This window comes from Rhinatrema bivittatum, unplaced genomic scaffold (genome assembly GCF_901001135.1).
Source record: "Rhinatrema bivittatum unplaced genomic scaffold, aRhiBiv1.1, whole genome shotgun sequence".
NCBI classification, from domain to species: domain Eukaryota; kingdom Metazoa; phylum Chordata; class Amphibia; order Gymnophiona; family Rhinatrematidae; genus Rhinatrema; species Rhinatrema bivittatum.
This window is the reverse complement of record NW_021820735.1, coordinates 212,423-235,163: the sequence shown is the minus strand read 5'-3', so window position 1 is coordinate 235,163 and position 22,741 is coordinate 212,423. Positions and strand designations below refer to the sequence as shown.

General features: G+C 46.5%; 1 protein-coding gene across 2 annotated transcripts; it reads right to left on the bottom strand.

Annotated features, from left to right (window-relative positions):
* Positions 1–985: 985 nt before the first annotated feature.
* LOC115082050 (natural cytotoxicity triggering receptor 1-like) lies at positions 986–11,276 on the bottom strand. 2 transcript variants are annotated; one of them, XM_029586315.1, is made up of 6 exons: positions 11,241–11,276; positions 10,386–10,421; positions 9,337–9,627; positions 8,713–8,991; positions 3,050–3,355; positions 986–2,078 (listed from the first exon to the last, which is right to left on the bottom strand). In XM_029586315.1, exons 1-6 carry the CDS (start codon positions 11,266–11,268, stop codon positions 1,996–1,998), a joined length of 1,023 nt encoding a protein of 340 aa, XP_029442175.1. In that variant the 5' UTR covers positions 11,269–11,276; the 3' UTR covers positions 986–1,995. The 2 variants fall into 2 exon arrangements, with proteins under 2 accessions (XP_029442175.1, XP_029442174.1); XM_029586314.1 differs by lacking the exon at positions 11,241–11,276 and having other exon boundaries at positions 10,386–10,466.
* Positions 11,277–22,741: the final 11,465 nt, after the last annotated feature.

The window sequence follows — 22,741 nt, the reverse complement described above, 5'->3', positions numbered from 1 at the left end:
GTTTGGAAACAGCTGCAACGAACATAAATCAAACTCACATCTTTTCTGTCAGCTGACAATTTCCCCTAAAAGCACATATACACAGGTAATAATAATGAAAAAGACAGTGTGTATTCCTCGCTCACTCCACAGTTCAAGGTGATTTACATAAATACATTCATAATTAAAACAAAACCTTCATAAAAACAAAGATGATCAACCATGAATGGAGAATACTTCTTAGGTACTGAATAATGCCAGTAATCTTAGTTGGAGAAAGTTGATTTGAGGTTTCTTAATGAGCTTATGATTCTCAATGAGAGGAAGCCACTCTGGAATGCTTTGCCCAAGGGAGGGACCTGCTGCTGACAAAGATCCACCTCTGGCCTCACAGAAATGAAGCAGTTTTAAGGAAGGGTCTCCAGTTTCTCTTCAGGACTAGGGTACAGGGAACAGAGAGCTTAGTAAATTTTACTGCACTCTGAATACTCACCAGTGCTTCATTGTTCAAAGCATTATGAATTCTCCTGGCAAACTTAAACTTGGGCACTTAACTTTTTTATCATAAGCAGTAAATATTTTTCAATATTATTGCAAGTTTAAACCTTCAGGATCCATACAGTCTTTTAAAGCTGTTTTTTGTGGATACACATGAAAAATCAGTGTTATGGATAGTAATAGTTTCTCACTTATTTTGTGCTGGTGTTGAGACATATTTTTTAATTTTTTTACCGCTGTTGAATATGTGCACTTTTACGTATTGCATTATACAGTGGGCCCTTGAGTTACGACCAGCTCGAGTTCGACTAACTCAGGTTATGACCAACTTTCCCGGTCTGGAGCTAAAAAAAGATCTCGAGTTCAGATTTGGGTTAGTTTCTCTCTCCTTTGGCTCTCTTTATTCTATTCACTCATCCTTGCATATAGTTTTAAATATGTATACCCATAACTTAAAAATTTGCTTTGTCATTTAATATTTCTGGACATCTAGCATCAGTGCCATTTATAAACTCATCTTTATTTAATTAAATACATTTTTATTACATGTGCCGGGGAATCAGTTCAAGTCTCTTCCATCTGTTCTGTGTTATATCCAGGCTGGCTGCCTTTTGCAAGGTATTATTCGCCCAAGCACAGTCCTCTCTTCTTTGTCCATTACACCTGAGCCAGCCATCACCACCAATCTGGAAATACAAAAGTTACCCAGGGGCCATATGCCTTTCCTGAAGTAAAAAGTAGTTGTTTTTATTTGTGAGTTCCTCAGTCTCTCTGTTAGAAACAGTTAGCTATGAAAGTTCAGAGCATTTCCTTATCTGGGGTCTGCAGGAAGCTATGCAGAGGTTTCCAGTTAAGAACATTTCACAGTAATGTGTTTAAAGCAGATTTCTATCACATTTGCATCTTCACTGCTTGCTAATGGGACTTCCTTTCTGAACAAGAAAGCCTCAGGTATCTTCCTCTCTGAGCTCAGCAATATTCAGCAAGCAAAATAGCCTCCCATAGGTTTTCCTGAGAGCAGAACAATATTTGGCTCTTCAATACTCATTTATGCTTAAGCAAGGCACTGAACTGATTCTCTGATGTGTAATTAAGCAAAAGCAGTCTTTTTCATATGCAGCAATAATTATCTAATCAAAGCTGCTTCATTAGCTATCAATTTCTTCGCTGTATATAGAACAATATTATCTCATTTTTGCAGTTATACTGTTCCCTTTTATGCACAGCAGATTCACATATATCACTTTGACAGGGCGCTAGCTACTATCTCCATGTTTCACAGCCAGGAGTCCTGTGATCCACTGTCCCTGATAATTCTAATACACCAGAACGGGCTGCGAGGGTCCCTGAGGAGTCTGACTGGTCAGGACATGTGGACGAGCAGGACTCCTGGATTTACATGGGACCTTCACATATAGGAGAACATGAGGGGGTGCTGGGGGCTCTGATGGGAGCAGAGAGAGATGGAGGATGGGAAAGCACTTTCCAACATTGGGTTGCTGAAGGTATGGGATGCCTTCACTCAGAAACCAGAAATATGGAAGCATTGATGATAAAGAAGAGGCCTCCCACTCCAAGCATCTGAATCCAGGCCGTGCATCCTGCAAGAGAAAGAGGGAGAGGAAGAGCTTCAGTGGGCGGCAGGACTCAAAGTATTAAACATGGAACGTGGAGAGTGTTTTGCAAATGTAATATCTTGAACAGCCAGGTAGGGTCAAACCTCTTCCTCCTGCCATCCCCAGAGCAAGAGGGATTGAAATCCTAGATGGAAGGAGCTCATCCACCCCCTAATCCTGCTACAGAGAGGAGCTGCTCTACTTCTGCCACAGATTCCTGTTACCCTCTCCTTACAGGGGAATTTCCATTGGCAGTAAAAGTGCAGAAGTCTCTTCTCTGCCCCAAGCGATGGCACCACTGCTCCCCTATACCACAATATTTCCTTAGACAACAACAAGCCTACACAGAATCACAAGATCACTCCGACACCGGTCAAAGAGAAAAATAGTCCAACATCAGATCCTCGATCAGCCATACTCCCCTCCAGTTCTAACCACGTCAGATCTGAACAACACACCTGTTTAAGACTCCTTCTCTGATCCATCAGTCTCCTTTTACTCATGCACAACTCGGACTTTGCACAGCAACAAGGTCTATGTACCCACATATCACAATTTAGACTACCCCTTTAATTATTCAAGATATATACTCATGCCTTAAACATCCTTTGTATTTATCTACGTCCTGTTGACGAGTTATTATTATTATTATAGTCTATGTAATATTTAATTTGTATTATTTATTTATATTTTTATATGATATGTTATATGTTACTCATATGTTAAGAAACGCTGTTTAATGTAACGCCTTTATTGCGACAGTTTTGTTCTATGTAAACCGACCTGATTCGATACTTGTATTGAGAATGCCGGTATATAAAAATCCGAAATAAATAAATAAATAAATAACATCAGGTCAATTCTTATAAAATGTAATGCACTAGATTAGAGGAGTGAAAAGACTATGGAGGAGAAATATTTGGCTGCGATGCATTTGCAATGCGCTTTTCTCTCACCATTCAGGCTGACTGGGATGGGAGTGCTCTGGGGGGAGCTCAGCCTCCGTCCTTGGATCTCTGTTTCATAGGAGCAGGAATACTCTCCAGCATTGAAAATGTTCCTTTGGCCGATCCTGATGGTGAAGGAAACTTCACCTCCTGGGGCCTCCAGGGCCTCGCTGTAGAGAGCCTCCTCCCCTTTATAGAAATGCACGGTCACATTCTCGTATCTCATTGGGACGGTGCAGTTCATGGTTACATCACCCCCCTCAGACACCCTGCCATCCGGGGAGTGCAGGGACAGCTTCGGAGATGAGAGCGGATCTGAGGATAATAAAAATAAAATCACAGCACACTGTCACTCCCTCAGCTCACTCTGGGGTTTAAGCTCCCTCCTCCGGGCTGGGATATCTTTCTGGCTATAAAACTAGCAGAGTGACAGCAGCTCCTGCATGTCCTCTCCAACTGCTTTCACTTTTCCTCAGCACAGGATCCAGTCCCGGCTTTAGCCCACTGCATGCTGGGAGTTGTAGTCATGGTTTCCATATGCAGGCTATGGGGAACAACAGGACTGGATCAGCATCTCCTGCACATATCTTTTTATTTATTGAAAATGAATTATCCTCCATCCGAGATGCTCTCAAGGTGGATTACAATCAAATGGTAACTGTACTTCTGGGTGTATTTTATTTATTTATTGGTTTTATATTCCGTCATTCAGTATTCTATCACAACGGTTAACAAAGCATAAAACATTAAATAAAAACACATTATATAGGCAAAATAAAATGAAAAAACCAACAGATAATACAAAAGAGATAAAATTATAAATACCAAAAACTTAAAATCAAATACAATGATTTAACCAAATAAAATTATTAATATAACATAAGATAATTGAAAAGTAAAACAGAAATAAATGAAACAGGGAAATAAAATTAGTCAAAATAAAATATCACTAGTGTTAAAACTTTCCATGTTAATGCTTGCTCTCTAGTTTTTAAATCATCTCTATGTCATTGATGTTATTGTTATGAAAGTGGACCTCTTGTTTCGAGGAAGATGGCTACCGTCGAAGGGCGAGGCTGCTTGGACCGAAGAGGCTTGCTAGAAGACTTCACCCTGGAAGCACGCAACCCCCCCAGGAGGAGCCCGTAGGGGTCCGGCCACTGGGACTTAGGGCGACTCCTCTGAAGACTGTAGAAGACTGGATGCAGGCGCCTCCTGCAGGTCATGGGTTTTCAGACGGCTGGCGCCTCCAGCAGGTCAAAACAGTCTGAGGACAGAGTCAAAGAAGAGTCCTAAGCCGGTCCGGGATTTGATATACCAGCGGGGTCCGAGTCCAGTCCAGGGTCAAAGCAGGAGAAGGGTCAAAGCCATACTGGGGGTCAAGCCAGGAGAAGAGTCCAACGCCGTACCAGGATTAAGCCAGGAGAAGACACGTCCACCAGTCCAGAGGTCAGAGCCAAGAATCAATCCACGGAGCAGGGGAGAAGAGCGGGACGAAGAGTGAAGAACCAGGAACCAAGAACACACTCAGGCAGGAACCTCAATACCAAGGCAAGGACTGAATGCTCAACCCTTGCCTTAAGTGTAGGAAGCCAGGGGAGGAGCTTCAGGGGGAGCCATGACACTTACTGTCATGGCTCCTTTAAGAATCTCTCTCAGCTGCGCGCGCGGCTTAAGGAGCAGAGGGGGAGGAGCCGGATCGCCGCGGAGCGATGCTGCCGAACTCAGCCATGGCAGCGGCCGGGAGAGGGAGGAAGAAAAGGCTGCCTGCCCCCGCGGGCGCCCTCGACCATACCCAGCGACCTGGGTAAGCTATGCTGGTTGCGTCCGTTGGCCTGGCCTCAGTCACGGTCAGCTGCGGCTGGCGGCCATGACACCCGGTCCCGGTTGCGGCTTGCCGCGGCCTACGCTGCTAACAGTTATTACATTCTTGCTCTTGTTCCTGGTGTGCTTTCGTAAATAGCCGTGTCTTTAATTCTTTTTTAAAGGTTTTTAAATTACTTTCAGTTGATAATGAGTTCCATATTTTAGTGCCCGCAGTTGATATAGCTCTGAATCTAACCTCGCTCAGGTGTGCAATACTTATTGAAGGGACCATTAGTAATCCTTTATTTGTCGATCTAAGGTTACGTTGAGGCGTATGTAAATGAATTGCCGCATTTAACCATTCTGTTTGCTTCCTGAATATTGATTTCTGTATCAGGCAGAGAACTTTATAGATGATCTGATATTTTACAGGTAACCAATGTAGTGAAATTAGAATTGGAGGGATATGGTCAAACCTTTTTGCCCCGTTAGTATTCTTGCAGCTGTGTTTTGTATTATTTGGGAGTACAAGTAATAATGAATTGCAGTAGTGAATATTAGAAAATATTAAAAGTTACAGACCTGTACGAAAATTCTTTTGAGTTAAAAGTGGTTTTAGGCGCCTTAGAGTAAGTAATTTAAAATATCCTTCTCTTAATTTTGTATTAACATGCTTTTTTAGATTCAGCTCACTGTCAATGATGCATCCATATTCAGTTTAATGTTTACATTTGGATCATCTGTATTTAAAATACGTTATATGTTGAACGACAAGCTCCTTTGGCTGACTTCTATGATGGAGTCAGTAGGTAGTCTCCAGAAGCAGCAACAGCAGGTACAATATTTATTGGGATCCACCAACTTTGGGCAATGTTTTCAGCTGCAGCTAAATCTTGATTTAAGCCCTGCTAATAGGGTTGCCAGCTGACTCCAGATTTTCAGGTTGGTCCAGTCCTGGGTTTACTCTCCTGAATGCTTTTCTTAGTGAATACAATTAGGAAAACAGAATAAGACCCAGCATGCAATGGGGTAAAACCAGGACTGGATCAATCTGTCCTGACAATCTGAAGCCAGTTGGCAACCCTACCTGCTATGGTTGCCCATGGACAGAGCCGGCTAAAGTTAACCCGCTGGTGCTGAAAATCCAATGCTGCTGCCTAACTCCCCCCCACACCCACACCACCCAGACCTCAGCGACGGGACTGTCTACACACTGAATGGCTAAATAACAGCCGCCAAAGGAAAGAAAATGGCTAGAGTTAGCCGCTCAGAAGGGGTCATTTCAGGAGGTGGGAGTCTAGCTGCCTAACTCCTACCTTGAACCTTTAAAGAAATTACCCCAATACCTGTAGAAATGCCCCTCCCACCATCAATCCATGCCCACTGCCTTTCTGAGTGTAACTAATCCTCTTGCAAGGCAGATCATCCATGGAAAAGGTTTGGATTACAGAGCAGCTCGCTCTTTATTTCTGATATTATCCCAGGAAATGGAAGGGAAAGATCTGAGGAAACCAGCGCAGCTTCCCCTACCTGTCACCAAGAGAGAGACGGGGTCATAGAAATATAGAAATGACGGCAGAAGAAGACCAAGTGGCCCATCCAGCCTGCCCAGCAAACTTTCACACTTATTTTTCTCATACTTATCTGTTACTCTGACCACTGAGGTCAGGGCCCTTATTGGTAACTTTTTGATTCTAATTTCCTTCCACCCTTGTCATTGATGTAGAGAGCAGTGCTGGAGCTGCATCTAAGTGAAGTATCAAGCCTAATTGGTTAGGAGTAGTAACTGCCACAATAAGCAAGCTATTCCTACGCTTGTTTGTTTACCCAGCCTGTGCAATTTAGTCGCTCCGGAGGGATCCGATCCCTCCTCCTGAGTCCCGTATCCAGTAGGCACAGGAGAAGGACACTCGTTTTTCTCCTTATCAGCGATGGATATTGTATGCTGGTATGAAGCAGCGTCTCCTAGCCCAGGCACTTCACTTCTGCCCTTATAGAATTGGTATCCTGGGACACGGGAGGCGCTGGGGGCCTCACACCTCAGTGTAACAGAGTCTCCAGGTACATACGCTGTATAGTAGGGATGTGAATCGTGTCCTCGATCGTCTTAATGATCGATTTCGGCTGGGAGGGGGAGGGAATCGTATTGTTGCCGTTTGGGGGGGTAAAATATCGTGAAAAATCGTTAAAAATCATTAAAAATCGAAAAATCGCAAAACCGGCACATTAAAACCCCCTAAAACCCACCCCCGACCCTTTAAATTAAATCCCCCACCCTCCCGAACCCCCCCCAAATGACTTAAATAACCTGCGGGTCCAGCGGCGGTCCGGAACGGCAGCGGTCCGGAACGGGCTCCTGCTCCTGAATCTTGTTGTCTTCAGCCGGCGCCATTTTCCAAAATGGCGCCGAAAAATGGCGGCTGCCATAGACGAACACGATTGGACGGCATGAGGTCCTTCCGGACCCCCGCTGGACTTTTGGCAAGTCTCGTGGGGGTCAGGAGGCCCCCCACAAGCTGGCCAAAAGTTCCTGGAGGTCCAGCGGGGGTCAGGGAGCGATTTCCCGCCGCGAATCATTTTCGTACGGAAAATGGCACCGGCAGGAGATCGACTGCAGGAGGTCGTTCAGCGAGGGTTCCGGCGCCTCGCTGAACGACCTCCTGCAGTCGATCTCCTGCCGGCGCCATTTTCCGTACGAAAACGATTCGCGGCGGGAAATCGCTCCCTGACCCCCGCTGGACCTCCAGGAACTTTTGGCCAGCTTGTGGGGGGCCTCCTGACCCCCACGAGACTTGCCAAAAGTCCAGCGGGGGTCCGTAAGGACCTCCTGCCGTCCAATCGTGTTTGTCTATGGCCGCCGCCATTTTTCGGCGCCATTTTGGAAAATGGCGCCGGCTGAAGACAACAAGATTCAGGAGCAGGAGCCCGTTCCGGACCGCTGCCGTTCCGGACCGCCGCTGGACCCGCAGGTTATTTAAGTCATTTGGGGGGGGGGTTCGGGAGGGTGGGGGATTTAATTTAAAGGGTCGGGGGTGGGTTTTAGGGGGTTTTAGTGTGCCGGCTCACGATTCTAACGATTTATAACGATAAATCGTTATAATCTCTATTGTATTGTGTTCCATAACGGTTTAAGACGATATTAAAATTATCGGACGATAATTTTAATCGTCCTAAAACGATTCACATCCCTACTGTATAGTGCGGATATAAGGAGATGCTCGGAGCCTGAGCAGGCTCTGTAATACAGGAAGAGGAGAGATGAAGGCGCCCCTGGGGTCTGGACTATCCAGGACCTGGGATCAGAGCTCAGAAGAGAAGCAGAGCCTGTCACTGTGTGTAGTACTGTTTGTAATCTAATGTCTATTAGATCCTGGTAACCCTGGGAAGCAAGGACAGAAATAAAGGGCCCCGTGTGGCCCCTCTCCCCTCACACACAGCGTGAGGAGCCCAGGCTCCTGCCGATGCACTCTTGGCCCTCGCTGACATTTCTGCTGGCTGTGACTCTGAAAGTGACACCCAGTGACCGGGTCCTTCAGGGCAGACACTGCACGAGACTGAGGAAGAGCTGGAAATGGGGCGATATGATCCTATCAGAGAGAAACTGGGGGTGGAAAAGCCAAAATTCTTTGCTTAGGATGTTGGTTTCAATGTACTCGCAGGAGAGAGGCAAACATCACAATTCATAAAGAAAAGTCCCTGAAATCTTTCAATCCCTTTTTCCCATGTTTACTGTTAAAATTCTGCGGTGAGTGGCATCTGTGTGTCTATAAATGATTTGTAGTACAGAGCAGATCCCTCCTTATTTCTGATATTACCCAGGGAAATGGAAGGGAGGAACCTGAGACCTGGAGCGTGGCTTCCCTTACCTGTCACCCTGAGAGAGACGGAGGTGCTCTGGGGGGAGCTGATCTCTCGTATCCTGTACTGGCAGGAATAGGACCCTGCATTCTCCTTATGGATGGCATCTACTGTATACCCGGAAATATAAATGTCCTGACTCTCACTGACTTTTTCTCCATCTTTATAGAATAGAACTCGTGAGACCCTGAAGGTTGTGGGGGCCTCACACCACATGCTGACCTTCTCTGCTGGGATGTACACGTTGTACTGCGGATGTAAGGAGATGCTCGGAGGCTGAGGAGGATCTGTAATACAGAAAGAGCAGAGATGAAGGTGCCCCTGGGATCTGAGCTTTCCAGGACGAGGGATCAGAGCTCAGGAGAGAAGCCGACCCTGTAACTGTAACTTTATAACCTAAAGACTGATTCTCCCTGCTGTTAAAGAGCACTTACGCTGGTTAAATAGATTAAAGTCACTTCTGTTCTGACTGGGATTCTGAGCTCACCAGACACCCCACCTCCCAGGCAGGGAGATATTCTTATTCAGATTTCTACCTTTCATCAGTTCTGTAGAAATCAGAAACATTGCACGGGAGGAAATACCATATCAGACAGAAAGAAACCTCCAGACCTCAGTGCCGTTTCCCCTACCTGCCACCGAGAGAGAGATGGGGTCACTCCGGGGGGATCCAATCCCTCGTCCTGACTTTTGTATCCAGTAGGCACAGGAGAAGGACACTCCTTTCTCCTTATCAGCGATGGATATTGTATGCTGGTATGAAGCAGCGTCTCCTAGCCCGGTCACTTCACTTCCGCCCTTATAAAATCGGTATCCTGGGACATTGGAAGTCCTGGGGGCCTCACAGCTCACGGTGACCGTCTCTCCAGGGATGTACTCATCATAATGCGGAGCTAAGGAGATGGTCGGAGCCTGAGGAGGATCTGTAATACAGGAAGAGGAGAGGTGAAGGAGCTCCTGGCAGGACTTTTCCCTCATCCCCAATGATAAAGGGGTAACAGCAGAGATCAGCATCGATAAACTTTCCAACAAAACCACCAGGTGCCATGGAATATATTTTCCCAAAATCCATCACAGCTCCTGCTTGGTGTTGCTATGAGCACAGAAATGAGTTCAGTGGATTTCTCTGCATAAAATACTTTGTGCCCTACATGCCTGCGGCTGATGGGATGAGGATCCTCTTTCCCAGTGTCCTCGCTCGATATCCTAAGCAGGCTGAAGGTCTCTCAGCATCTCAGGGGAAAAGAAGCTTTAGCAGACTCCTTCTTTAAAAGGATTAATACCAAAATGAAAAGGATCTTAAGATGTGGGGAAGCTTTGCAAGGATCGGAAGGGAAGTCCAGGCCTGATTGTTGTTGGCTTCCGATGTAATTCTCATTCCCCTCTGGCTCTCCCTCACCCCCTACCAGGGATGCCCCTCTGTGTTACTTATTATTAGGCAGCCAATGAGGGAGCTGATAAAATAGAAGAAGCACTTTCATATTTTCTGTCATCAAAATGGCCACCTTTTGGGAAGAAGGAAGAGTAAATAGCCACAGAAGGATACTTAGAAATTGGCACAAAGATCCCTGGGCTGGATAAGGCGCAGATTCCAACCGTGAAACATCAGCTGGGACTCAGGGCTGACTCCTGCCAGAAGAAATCAGTCAGGGGATGTGGAAGTCACTGCTCAGAGACTCACCGTCGTCTGCCAGGAGAAACCTTCCCCCGAGACACACTGAGAGAAGAGAGAGAGAAAAGACACATTCAGCCCCGGGCATAAGTCTGATCTCTGCTGCACCGAGGCGCTGCTGTGGGGTTCATCACCAGGCAGGAGAGGAAATCCTACAACCTGCGAGCAGAAGGTCTGTATATGAGGAGGGGGAGATTGGAGGCTTCTCAGTGCTCAGGAGTCCTTCCTCCAGGTTTGAACCCCAAACTTCAAAGAAACCCTGGAGGATTTGCAGAAACCACAAAAGTGACGTAAGGCGGAGACAGTAGGAGCTGTGAGGGGAGGCTGAGGGACTCGGGGGTATTTCGAGGGTGTCAGGAGAGCAGACATCAGATACATAACGTTTGACTATAAAGCGGACGAAAGTCACTTGTTTGCTATCTCTAGACAGGGACAGGTCAGGGAGGAATTGGATTAAATTCCAGCAGAGGAGATTTCGGTGGCTCATTAGGAAGAAACTTATGACTGTGAGGGGCTTCAGGCACTGGGAGGGAGAGAGTCGTGGGGAATCTCCATCACTGGAGGAGTTTAGGAGAAGGACAGGCCCTCGTCTGTCTGGGATGGTTTGGCCACAGGGAATCCTGCCTGGAGCTGAGGAAAGGACAAGTCAACCACTCAACATCCATTCTAGCTCTGTCTATTCTGTGACATTCTGTGTCTCTACCATAAGTGAGTTTTCTACAAAACTCTTCAGAAAGACCTAGGGATGTTAGGAGGTGAGAACCTGGGGCTGGTGTCAAGGGACAGGCTGCTCCGGGAGCTCCACCAGGCTCTGGGTGCTCTGTCTCCTTCTAATAGATAGATAAACTAGAAAAAATGACTTACCTATTAGGCTAAGAAAGGTGACAAACATTCTCGGATATCACCTGTGTAGAATCAGAAAAGAGAAAGCTTTAGGCATTTAAGATTTCTATGTATCAATTGTTGTACTGTTAAATTATTTATCCAAACAAGAACAGCACGAAAATGACTGTGAAAACATCCATCTCGATCTCTCTCTCTCTCTCTCTCACACACACACACAGTACTGCACTACAGAATCCCTCTCTCTCTTTCTCTCTCTCTCTCACACACACACAGTACTGCACTACAGAATCCCTCTCTCTCTCTCTCTCACACACACACACACACACACAGTACTGCACTACAGAATCTCTCTCTCTCTTTATCTCTCTCTCTCACACACACACAGTACTGCACTACAGAATCCCTCTCTCTCTCCCTCACACACACACACACAGTACTGCACTACAGAATCCCTCTCTCTCTCTTTCTCTCTCTCTCTCTCTCTCTCACACACACACACACAGTACTGCACTACAGAATCCCTCTCTCTCTCTCACACACACACAGTACTGCACTACAGAATCGCTCGCTCTCTCTCTCTCACACACACACAGTACTGCACTACAGAATCCCTCTCTCTCTCTCTCTCACACACACACAGTACTGCACTACAGAATCCCTCTCTCTCTCTCTCTCTCACACACACAGTACTGCACTACAGAATCCCTCTCTCTCTCTCTTTCTCTCTCTCTCTCACACACACACAGTACTGCACTACAGAATCCCTCTCTCTCTCTCTCTCTCTCTCACACACACACAGTACTGCACTACAGAATCCCTCTCTCTCTCTCTCTCTCATTCTCACACACACACACACACACACACACACACTACCCCACTACAGATAATACAATGGGAAAAAGTAAGCCCCCCCTCACCCTTCCTTCTTGTCTTAATGCGGATTGCGTGTATGCATTCAGTGCAAAGAGAGGCGGAATGAGGTGAGTCTCTAGGGGGAGAGGAGAGCCGTGAGGGCTGAGAGGCTGCAGAAGACCCGCAGAGATTCTTATGACTCATAGGAAGGAAGACAAAAACCAGTGATAAAGTTGATTGTAATCAGTTTTATGGAAAGAGGAACAGAAATGACCATAGCCTGCAGAAAATATCATGCTCAGAGTGGATTTCTTCTAAATCCTTTATGCACTCGTTAGTAGCCTCATTTTACAAGAAAGGATGGTGCATTCTGACACTGGCACCCTGATTACTAAATGAAAAAAAACCCCAAAACCCCATTCCTGAAAAGGATATTCTGTCAATAGTGGAGTGATGCTGCCATCGCGTGGTCAGAGAGCAGATTGCAGTTTTAATTCTTTCTGAATCAGATTTCTGCCTCAGGCTTTCTATATAAGGACACTATTACTCATGAATCTCTGCTGCTCCGTCTTTAGATACATTAATGACTTTCCATGGATATGAGGAAAGTCTGACCTTATTTCTGAAATGTTTTCACCAGAGTGTGTTCCTCTTTCTTCCACCCTTCTCTCATCTTGTGATGATTTCATGCACTTCTGAGTATAGGGAACTTGAGAAATCTAGATACAAGAGCAAGAATGAAAGAGAGAGAGAGAGAGAGAGAGAGACTTTTGACTTTTAAAATGAATGTATTTCAGTACAAAAGCAAAACGTATAAAATATAAAAATTAAAATACATATAGTATTCCAAGACAAAATATATTTACAAATTAATTATCAAATCACCATCAACAATTTTACAAAATGCATAATTAACAGCGCATTTTGCTTTACATTTTTGAGTGTTATGAACCATTTCATAATACCAGTATTCTAATTTTATTAACATAGAAACATAGAAATGAAGGCAGAAAAGGACCAAATAGGCCATTCAGTCTGCCCAGCAAGCTTATGGTAGCACCAGCCATGCCCTACAGGTCTCTCCCATAAAGGTATCATCATTGTTATGTGCCCCATCCGCGCTCGGCCCGCGCATGAGCCTGCTCACCTCGTTGGTTCCTCTGCAGGTCACGGGTCGGCCTCCCCAGTGGCAGTCTCGAGCTCCTCCAGGCCTCGGCGTCCCGCAGCGGCGGTCGCCGGGCCTTCCACTACATGGCAGGCCCCAAGCTGGAGTTCGGCATCTCCAGGGCGTTGGCCACACCCCTACGAACTTGCGCGTGCTCCGCCCAGTCTCTTGTAGGGCCAGGGGCGGGTCCTAGATCCGCGGCACACCCTGATTCAATGCCTGATATAAGGAAGTTCCTGCCTGCACTTCCTTGTCTTGGTAATCGGGTCGGCACTGTAAGTGTACTAGTTTGCCTCCTCGTTTCACAGTCTTGTTCCAGTCTTGTTCCAGCCTTGTTCCGGTCTTGTTCCAGTCTTGTTCCAGCGTCCTTCTGTCCCAGCCTTGTTCCAGCGTCCTCCTGTTCCAGTGTCCGTCTGTCTCGTCTCCCCAGGTAGTACCCTCGGACTGTCTCTCTGGTACTGACTTCGGCTTGTTCCTTGACTATTCTGTCTGCTGCCTGAATTCTGACCTCTGCCTGCCTTGTGAACTCATCTGACATCTGGAACCTGACCCCTGCCTCGTTGACTACTCCTCGGACTGATACTCGGATTTTGACCTCGGCAGCCAGTGACCACATCTCCTGATTCTGGCTCTGTCCCTTGCCATCGCCTACACTGTCCTGGTCTTCCTTGCTCCATCAGACCTTCAGCCTCAAGTCCGACTGCTCTCCCTTGCTGTCCATGGACATGACTGTCTATTACCTCTGCAGGAGACCCTGCGAGGCCCACCTAGGTCCGAGCAGCCCAGGTCCCTATGGGCTCCACCCGGGGGGGACCGCAGACTTCCAGTGATGAAACTCATCCTAGCCTCTGTCTCCTCCAGTGCTCTGCTCCCTGGGGACAGGTGCTTCCTGGTCCCTACCAGGGAGCCGTTCTCCACTGCTCCAGGACAACGGTCCATTCTGAGCGCAACAATCAGGGGGTGGCATCTGCCTCCCCATACTTATTTTGGAGTGTAAGGCACGTGTAAGGCTCATTGGTTAAGGGTAGTAACAGCCACATCAGCAAGTTATCCCCTTGGTTGCTTGTTTTCCCAGACCGTAAACTTCTTTTCCTTATGAAAGTAATTCTCCTTTTCCTCTTTTCCCCTGCCGTTAAAGCAGAGAGTTGTATCAACTGTATGAAAGCTTGATGGTTAAGGGTAGTAACCGCCACACCAACAGGCTCACACCATATGCTTTTTTCCTAATTCCCAGCCTCTAACTTTTAGGGAACCACAGTGTTTATCCCCTGCCCCTTTGAAATCTTTCACCATTTTTGTCTTCAACACCTCTTCTAGAAGAGCATTCCAGGCATCTACCACCCTCTCCATGAATAAATGTTTCTGACGTTGGTTCTCAGTCATTCTCCCTGGAGTTTCATGACGTGACCCCTAGGGTATACATATTTAGGTCATCTCCTCATAAGTCATTTGATGGAGACCCTCCACCAATTTTGTCACCCTTCTCTGGACCACCTCCATCCTGTCTGTATCCTTTTTGAGAAACAAGCTCCAGAACTGAACACAGTACTCCAAGTGAGGTCTCACCAAGGACCTGTACAAGGGGATTATCATCTTTTTCTTTCTGGTTATTCCTCTTCCTATGCAGCCCAGCATTCTTTTGGCTTTAGCTATTGCCTTGTCAAATTGCTTTGCCGTCTTCAGATCACTAGACAATATCACCCCAAGGTCCCTCTCTTGCTCCATGCACCACAGCCCTTCACCCCCCAAGACATACAGCTCTTTTGGGTTACTACATCCGATATGCATGACTCTGCACTTCTTGGCATTGAATTCCAGCTACCATATTTTTGACCATCGTTCAAGCTTCCTTAAATCACGTCTCATTCACTCTGTTGCAGATCTTAATATCATCCACAAAAAGACAAACTTTACCTTCTATCCCTTCCACAATGTCACTCACAAAGATATTGAACAGGACGAATCCCAACACCAATCCTTGCCACATTCTGCTTAACACTTGTTGCGCTTCCATTTCATTTTTTCCACTTACCGGTAGTGGTCCGGTTGAGGGGCCTAGTTGTGACGCCTTCGTGCCGGCGCTCGCAAGACTCTGCGCTTGCCGGCGGCGATCGGGTTGGGCTTGGTCACGGCATTTTTGAGCCGCGCGCGAGAGACCCTCTGGCAGTTTGTTCGCGGTGCGGCTTTGATGCACGCGCCGGTCCTTGCTTCCGGGTTTGCTTTGTTGTTGGGGCTCTGCTCGGCGCGCGACCGGGGCGACGTGTGTGCTCTAGGCTCGGTCGTCTTCCTCAGGCTTGGGTTTCCCCTGATGTCGGGCCTTCGTCGCAAGATTTGTTTACTTTTAAATTTAAAGGGCCAGGGGCTTTTTTCCCTTGAAGCCTATTCCATGACATCACAGTGCAGGGACTATATAAGGATAGTCCCTGCACTGCACTCGTGCCTTGGCAATGTTTTCTTTTTAAAAGTCGTGCTTATAAATGTTTCTCTTTTTAGAAATCCCAATGTCACAAAACACTCTTATTTTTCACGAACGACCTTCATACCACTCTACAGTATTCTTGGGCATTGCCGCCCATTTGCTATACTGCTTAGAGAGCCATCTTTAATCATTGGTCATATAGGGGTAGATTTTCAAAAAACGCGAATAGGCGTACTTTTGCTGGCGCATCAGGCGCCAGCAAAAGTACGCTGGATTTTAGTAGATACGCGCGGATTGGGGCGGATTTAGGCGAGCAGGGCTCTTAAAATCTGCCCCATAATGTATTTTATCCCTTTTTCTTTTTTTTTTTAATCTTTTTCGAGATTATAGTAAAATTCAATTTTATTGTGATATAAACTTACCAAGAAACTTTTCATGTCAGGACCAATATGTGGTATATGCAATTTCTGCCCATGCGAGTTGACATATGTCGGAATGACAAAAAGACTCATTAAAAACCAGGTTAACCGAACACAAAAGCTGCCTGAAAACAGGGAAAATGGAGGCACCATTAGTTGCCCACTGTCAGGAACGGCAGCATGTGTTTACAGATCTTACATGGCCCCCGGGCCGCCCCGGGCCGTAACCACGCCCCCGGGCCCGCCCCTGAAACGCTCCCGGCACGCCCCCTAAATGCCGCGATGCCCGGGCCCGCCCCCCAACACGCCCCCGACACGCCCCCCTCGGAGAACCCCGGGACTTACGCTAGTCCCGGGGCTCTGCGCGCGCCTGTGAGCCTATGTAAAATAGGCTCACCGGCGCGCAGGGCCCTGCTCGCCTAAATCCGCCCGGATTTGGGCGGATTTAGGCGAGCAGGGCTCTTAAAATCTGCCCCATAATGTATTTTATCCCTTTTTCTTTTTTTTTTTAATCTTTTTCGAGATTATAGTAAAATTCAATTTTATTGTGATATAAACTTACCAAGAAACTTTTCATGTCAGGACCAATATGTGGTATATGCAATTTTCTGCCCATGCGAGTTGACATATGTCGGAATGACAAAAAGACTCATTAAAACCAGGTTAACCGAACACAAAAGCTGCCTGAAAACAGGGAAAATGGAGGCACCATTAGTTGCCCACTGTCAGGAACGGCAGCATGTGTTTACAGATCTTACATGGGCCATTTTACAATATGTTCCAAAACATTGGCGTGGAGGGGATAGGGTGAAACGGCTTTGTCAAAATGAACAGCGGTGGATTTACCAACTATTATTATTTATTTATTTATTTGTTTATGTATTAGTTTTTCTATACCAATATTCGAGTGGACATCATATCGGTTTACATAAAACTGATGAGAAATACAATAAACAGGGAAGGGGTAAAGGGGGCAGTGATGAACGATAAGCTTTGTGAAAAGAGAAGAGAAGAAAAAAAGGACAGAACAAAACAAGTGAACAATAAATAGTGGGGGATGAACAATTGTCCAAGGGCTAACAAAAAGCACTATCTACAATTTTACAGTAAGTATTAAACAATATACAAAATAGGCATTTGAATATAGTGTAGCAATCTACAAGAACAAACAAAATACAAAGTTAGCACTGTGTACAATTTAGTAAGGAAACAGCACTCAAAGAAAGTTGGGGTAACTGAAGGGGGGAGCGGAGGGGGAAAGGGGGTGTGATAAATGTAAAAGTAACAGAGCTGAAGCGGGTGGGCAAGGGGGGGGGGAGGAGCAAGGGGAGAAGGGGAGGGGGGAGGAGGGACAAGGAGAAGGCGAGGGTTTGCGCAATCACAGAAATGAAACCTGGAAAAAAACAGAAAGAGGAAGGAACTATATAGAGGAGGGAAGACGGGAAAAGGAAGGAGAGAGGCTAGGAGGGGTTCAGGTCGGGTATGCTTGTTTAAAGAGCCAAGTCTTCAAACCTTTTTTGAATTTTGTTGTGCAGATTTCCAATCTAAGCTCGAGGGGCATAGAATTCCATAGGGATGGGCCTGCTACGGAGATGGCTCGTTCCCTGGTGGAAGTAAGGTGTGCAGTTTTGAGGGAAGTGGTGTTGAGGGTTCCTTGATGAACTGATCTAGATGGCTGGTCAGATGAGTGGAAGTGGGGAGCATCATCAAGCTAGGAGAGATTATGGTTGTAAAGGGATTTGTGAATGATTGTAAGGGTTTTATGTATAATACAGGCTGGGATGGGGAGCCAGTGCAATTCCTTAGGAATGGGGGTAATATGGTCAGCTTTATGGGTATTAGTCAGGATTCTGGCCATGGCATTCTTCAACATTTGGAGGGGTTTGATGGTAGTGTAGGGGAGGCCTAGGAGTAAGGAATTGCAGTAATACAATTTTGTGAGTAGCGTCGCTTGTAGGACTGTACAGAAATCTTGTACATGGAGCATGGGTTTAAGCTTTTTTAGAATGTGAAGCTTGAAAAAGCCTTCTTTTAGGGTGGTATTAATGTGCTTTTTAAAGTTGAATTGATTGTCTATAGAGACCCCAAGATCTTGTACATAAGATGGGAAGGAATCAGCAGGGAGGAAGGGGTCATGGTAAGTGGGCAATGAATGATTCTGATGATTAGAAATAATGAGGAGTTCAGCTTTGGAAGTATTAAGGGCCAAATGGAGGTTAGTGTGGAGAGTATTTATGGAGGTGAGGCAGCTTTCCCAAAAGTTAAGGGATTTGGGAAGGGATTCATTAATCGGGATGAGGATTTGGACATCATCAGCGTACAGGAAAAATTTATTTATTTATTTATTTCGGACATTTCTATACCGTTTTACCAGTAATAGTACTGATTTGAGGCCGAGGTCAGAGAGGAGATGGCAGAGGGGCAGTAAGTATATATTGAAGAGGGTGGAGGATAAGGAGGAACCCTGGGGGACACTTTGGGTCAGATGGATATGGGAGGATTCGGATTTGGGCGATTTTTACAGAGTAGGCTCTATTGTTTAAGTAGGAAGTGAACCAAAGTAGGACGATGCCAGTGATACCAATTTTGGATAATCAGTCCAGGAGGATCTTATGGCTAATGGTATCAAAGGCAGCAGAAATGTCAAGGAGGGCAAGAATAACAGATTGTCCATGGTCCATGCCTTTGAGTAAGGTGTCAGTTAACGAGAGTAGGAGACTTTCTGTATTGAGTGATTTACGGAAGCCAAATTGGGATGGGTGTAAGATGTCATGAACCTCAAGGTAATCGGAGAGCTGGGAGTTGACGATCTTTTCCAAAACTTTGGCTAAGAAGGGAAGGTTAGAGATGGGGCGGTAGTTAGAAGGATTGGAGGGGTCGAGGGTGGGTTTCTTAAGGAGGGGCTTGACCACAGCAAGTTTAAGGGGGTCTGGGACTTTACCATGGGCGAGAGAGCAATTAATAATATCAGCAAGGGGTTTAGAGATGATTGTGGGGATGGATAGTAGACTTTTTGTGGGTATGGTGTCAGAGGTGTGTGTGCGGGTTTGATTAAGGTAGATTCAATTTCTTTGGCAGAGGTTAACTCTAGGGAGACTAGATTGGTATTAGGATTTTTAGGGAGGGGGTTAGCAGGGATGGGTTTAGGAGAGAATTGAAGGAGGATATTAGCTATTTTGCTTTTGAAGAACTGGGCGAGTTCTTCACATTTACTACTGGCTTCTTCATCTGTAATGGGTGGGGTGCTAGATTTGGTGAGTTCCACCACGTAGAAGGATTAGAGGGGTCGAGGGTGGTCGAAGGGTGGTCGAAGATATGGCAGCTGAGATTCAATGCCAAGAAGTGCAAAGTCATGCATATGGGGAGTGGAAATCCGAATGAACTGTATTCGATGGGGGGGGGGGGGGGGGGGGGGAAGGCTGATGTGCACGGAACAGGAGAGGGACCTTGGGGTGATAGTGTCTAATGATATGAAGTCTGCGAAACAATGCGACAAGGCGATAGCAAAAGCCAGAAGAATGCTGGGCTGCATAGAGAGAGGAATATCGAGTAAGAAAAGGGAAGTGATTATTCCCTTGTACAGGTTCCTTGGTGAGGCCTCACCTGGAGTACTGTGTTCAGTTCTGGAGACCGTATCTACAAAAAGACAAAGACAAGATGGAAGCGGTACAGAGAAGGGCGACCAGGAAGGTGGAGGATCTTCATCGGATGACGTACGAGGAGAGATTGAAGAATCTAAATATGTACACCCTGGAGGAAAGGAGGAGCAGAGGTGATATGATAACAGACTTTCAGATACTTGAAAGGTTTTAAATGATTCAAAGACAACGACAAACCTTTTCCGTAGAAAAAAATCAGCAGAACCAGGGGTCACGATTTGAAGCTCCAGGGAGGAAGATTCAGAACCAAATGTCAGGAAGTATTTCTTCACGGAGAGGGTAGTGGATGCCTGGAATGCCCTTCCGGAGGAAGTGGTGAAGACCAGAACTGTGAAGGACTTCAAAGGGGCGTGGGATAAAACACTGTGGATCCATAAAGTCAAGAGGCCGCCAATGAAGAGTGGGTGACTCGCCAGAATGATGGCTACTGCCTGGAGACAATACCCTTATTCAATAAACATACACATGGTTACTGTGACTCCAACATCGATCTAAGCTTCAACAGCAAGAGGAAATGTGGAAAAAAGGATTTGCACTCACAAAGAGGGGAGTAGCTGGCTTGTTACGGCGGTTACTACCCCAAACCAAATAAGCCTGATACTTCACTTTCAATGCATATCCAGCATAGTTCTCTGCTTCAACGGCAGGGGAGAAGAAAAAAGGGTTCGCACTCACAAAGCGGGGGAGTAGCCTGGCTTGTTACGGCGGTTACTACCCCAAACCAAATGTGCTGATACTTCACTTTCGATGCATATCCAGCATGGCTCTCTGCTTCAACGGCATGGGAGAAAGACTGATACTTCACGCATATCCAGCATAGCTTCAACGGCAGGGGAGAAGAAAAAACGATTCGCACTCACAAAGCGGGGAGTAGCTGGCTTGTTACGGCGGTTACTACCCCAAACCAAATGTGCCTGATACTTCACTTTCAATGCATATCCAGCATGGCTCTCTGCTTCAACGGCATGGGAGAAAGACTGATACATCACGCATTTCCAGCATAGCTCTCTGCTTCAACCGCAGGGGAGAAGAAGAAAAACTGATACTTCACGCATATCCAGCATAGCTCTCTGCTTCAATGGCAGGGGAGAAGAAAAACTGATACTTCACGCATATCCAGCATAGCTCTCTGCTTCAACGGCAGGAGAGAAGAAAAACTGATACTTCACGCATATCCAGCATAGCTCCCTGCTTCAACGGCAGGGGAGAAAGAAAAACAACCAATAAGGGCTGTATAACATAGTCTGGGTAAAACAAATAAGCATGGGTGTTAGGGATGTGAATCGTGTCCTCGATCGTCTTAACGATCGATTTCGGCTGGGAGGGGGAGGGAATCGTATTGTTGCCGTTTGGGGGGGTAAAATATCGTGAAAAATCGTTAAAAATCGTTAAAAATCGAAAAATCGAAAATCGAAAAACCGGCACATTAAAACCCCCTAAAACCCACCCCCGACCCTTTAAATTAAATCCCCCACCCTCCCGAACCCCATCCCTCGCCGGAACACATCGTTAAAAATCGAAAAATTGAAAAATCGAAAAACCGGCAACACTAAAACCCCCTAAAACCCAACCCCCGACCCTTTAAATTAAATCCCCCACCCTCCCGAACCCCCCCCAAATAACTTAAATAACCTGCGGGTCCAGCGGCGGTCCGGAACGGGCTCCTGCTCCTCAATCTTGTCGTCTTCAGCCGGCGCCATTTTTCCAAAATGGCGCCGAAAAATGGCGGCGGCCATAGACGAAAAGATTGGACGGCAGGAGGTCCTTCTGGACCCCTGCTGGACTTTTGGCAAGTCTCGTGGGGGTCAGGAGGCCCCCCACAAGCTGGCCAAAAGTTCCTGGAGGTCCAGCGGGGGTCAGGGAGCGATTTCCCGCCGCGAATCGTTTTCGTACGGAAAAATGGCGCCGGCCATACGCGTATGGCCGGCGCCATTTTCCGTACAGAAAATGGCGCCGGCAGGAGATCGACTGCAGGAGGTCGTTCAGCGAGGGTTCCGGCGCCTCGCTGAACGACCTCCTGCAGTCGATCTCCTGCCGGCGCCATTTTCCGTACGAAAATGATTCGCGGCGGGAAATCGCTCCCTGACCCCCGCTGGACCTCCAGGAACTTTTGGCCAGCTTGTGGGGGGCCTCCTGACCCCCACGAGACTTGCCAAAAGTCCAGCGGGGGTCCGGAAGGACCTCCTGCCGTCCAATCTTTTTCGTCTATGGCCGCCGCCATTTTTCGGCGCCATTTTGGAAAATGGCGCCGGCTGAAGACGACAAGATTGAGGAGCAGGAGCCCATTCCGGACCGCTGCCGTTCCGGACCGCCGCTGGACCCACAGGTTATTTAAGTTATTTGGGGGGGGGGTTCGGGAGGGTGGGGGATTTAATTTAAAGGGTCGGGGGTGGGTTTTAGGGGGTTTTAGTGTGCCGGCTCACGATTCTAACGATTTATAACGATAAATCGTTAGAATCTGTATTGTATTGTGTTCCATAACGGTTTAAGACGATATTAAAATTATCGGACGATAATTTTAATCGTCCTAAAACGATTCACATCCCTAATGGGTGTAGCTTGCTTATTGCGGCGGTTACTACCCCTACTACCCCTAACTAATCAAGCTAGATATTTCACTTGGATGCAGCTCCATCACTGCTCTCTACATTAATGGTGGGGGTGGAAGGGAAATAGAACCAAGAGCTAAGAGAAACAGATAAGTATGAGAGAAAAAAATGTGTGAAGCTTGCTGGGCAGACTAGATGGGCCGTTTGGTCTTCTTCTGCCGTCATTTCTATGTTTCTATGTTTTTATGTATGCAAAGAGGGCTTTTGGATTGTATTGGTAATCATGGATTTTTGCAGCATAAAAGTCACGTTTGGTCTGGAGAATCAAGAGTCTGTAGGCATGGAGCGTGGATTTGTAGGAGTCCGCATGTTTTGTGATGGGGTTTTTACGCCATATTCTCTCTTTGATTCTCAGGTCATTTTTTAGTTCTTTTAGTTTGGGAGTGTACCATAGCT

Coding starts and splice junctions, on each gene's coding strand:
- LOC115082050 (XM_029586314.1), bottom strand. CDS start 10,464: ATGCCCGGGGCTGAATGTGTCTTTTCTCTCTCTCTTCTCTCAGTGTGT. Junction 9,628..10,385: donor GTTTCTCCTGGCAGACGACG/GTGAGTCTCTGA, acceptor CCTGTATTACAG/ATCCTCCTCAGGCTCCGACC. Junction 2,079..3,049: donor CATCCCAGTCAGCCTGAATG/GTGAGAGAAAAG, acceptor TTTCTCTTGCAG/GATGCACGGCCTGGATTCAG.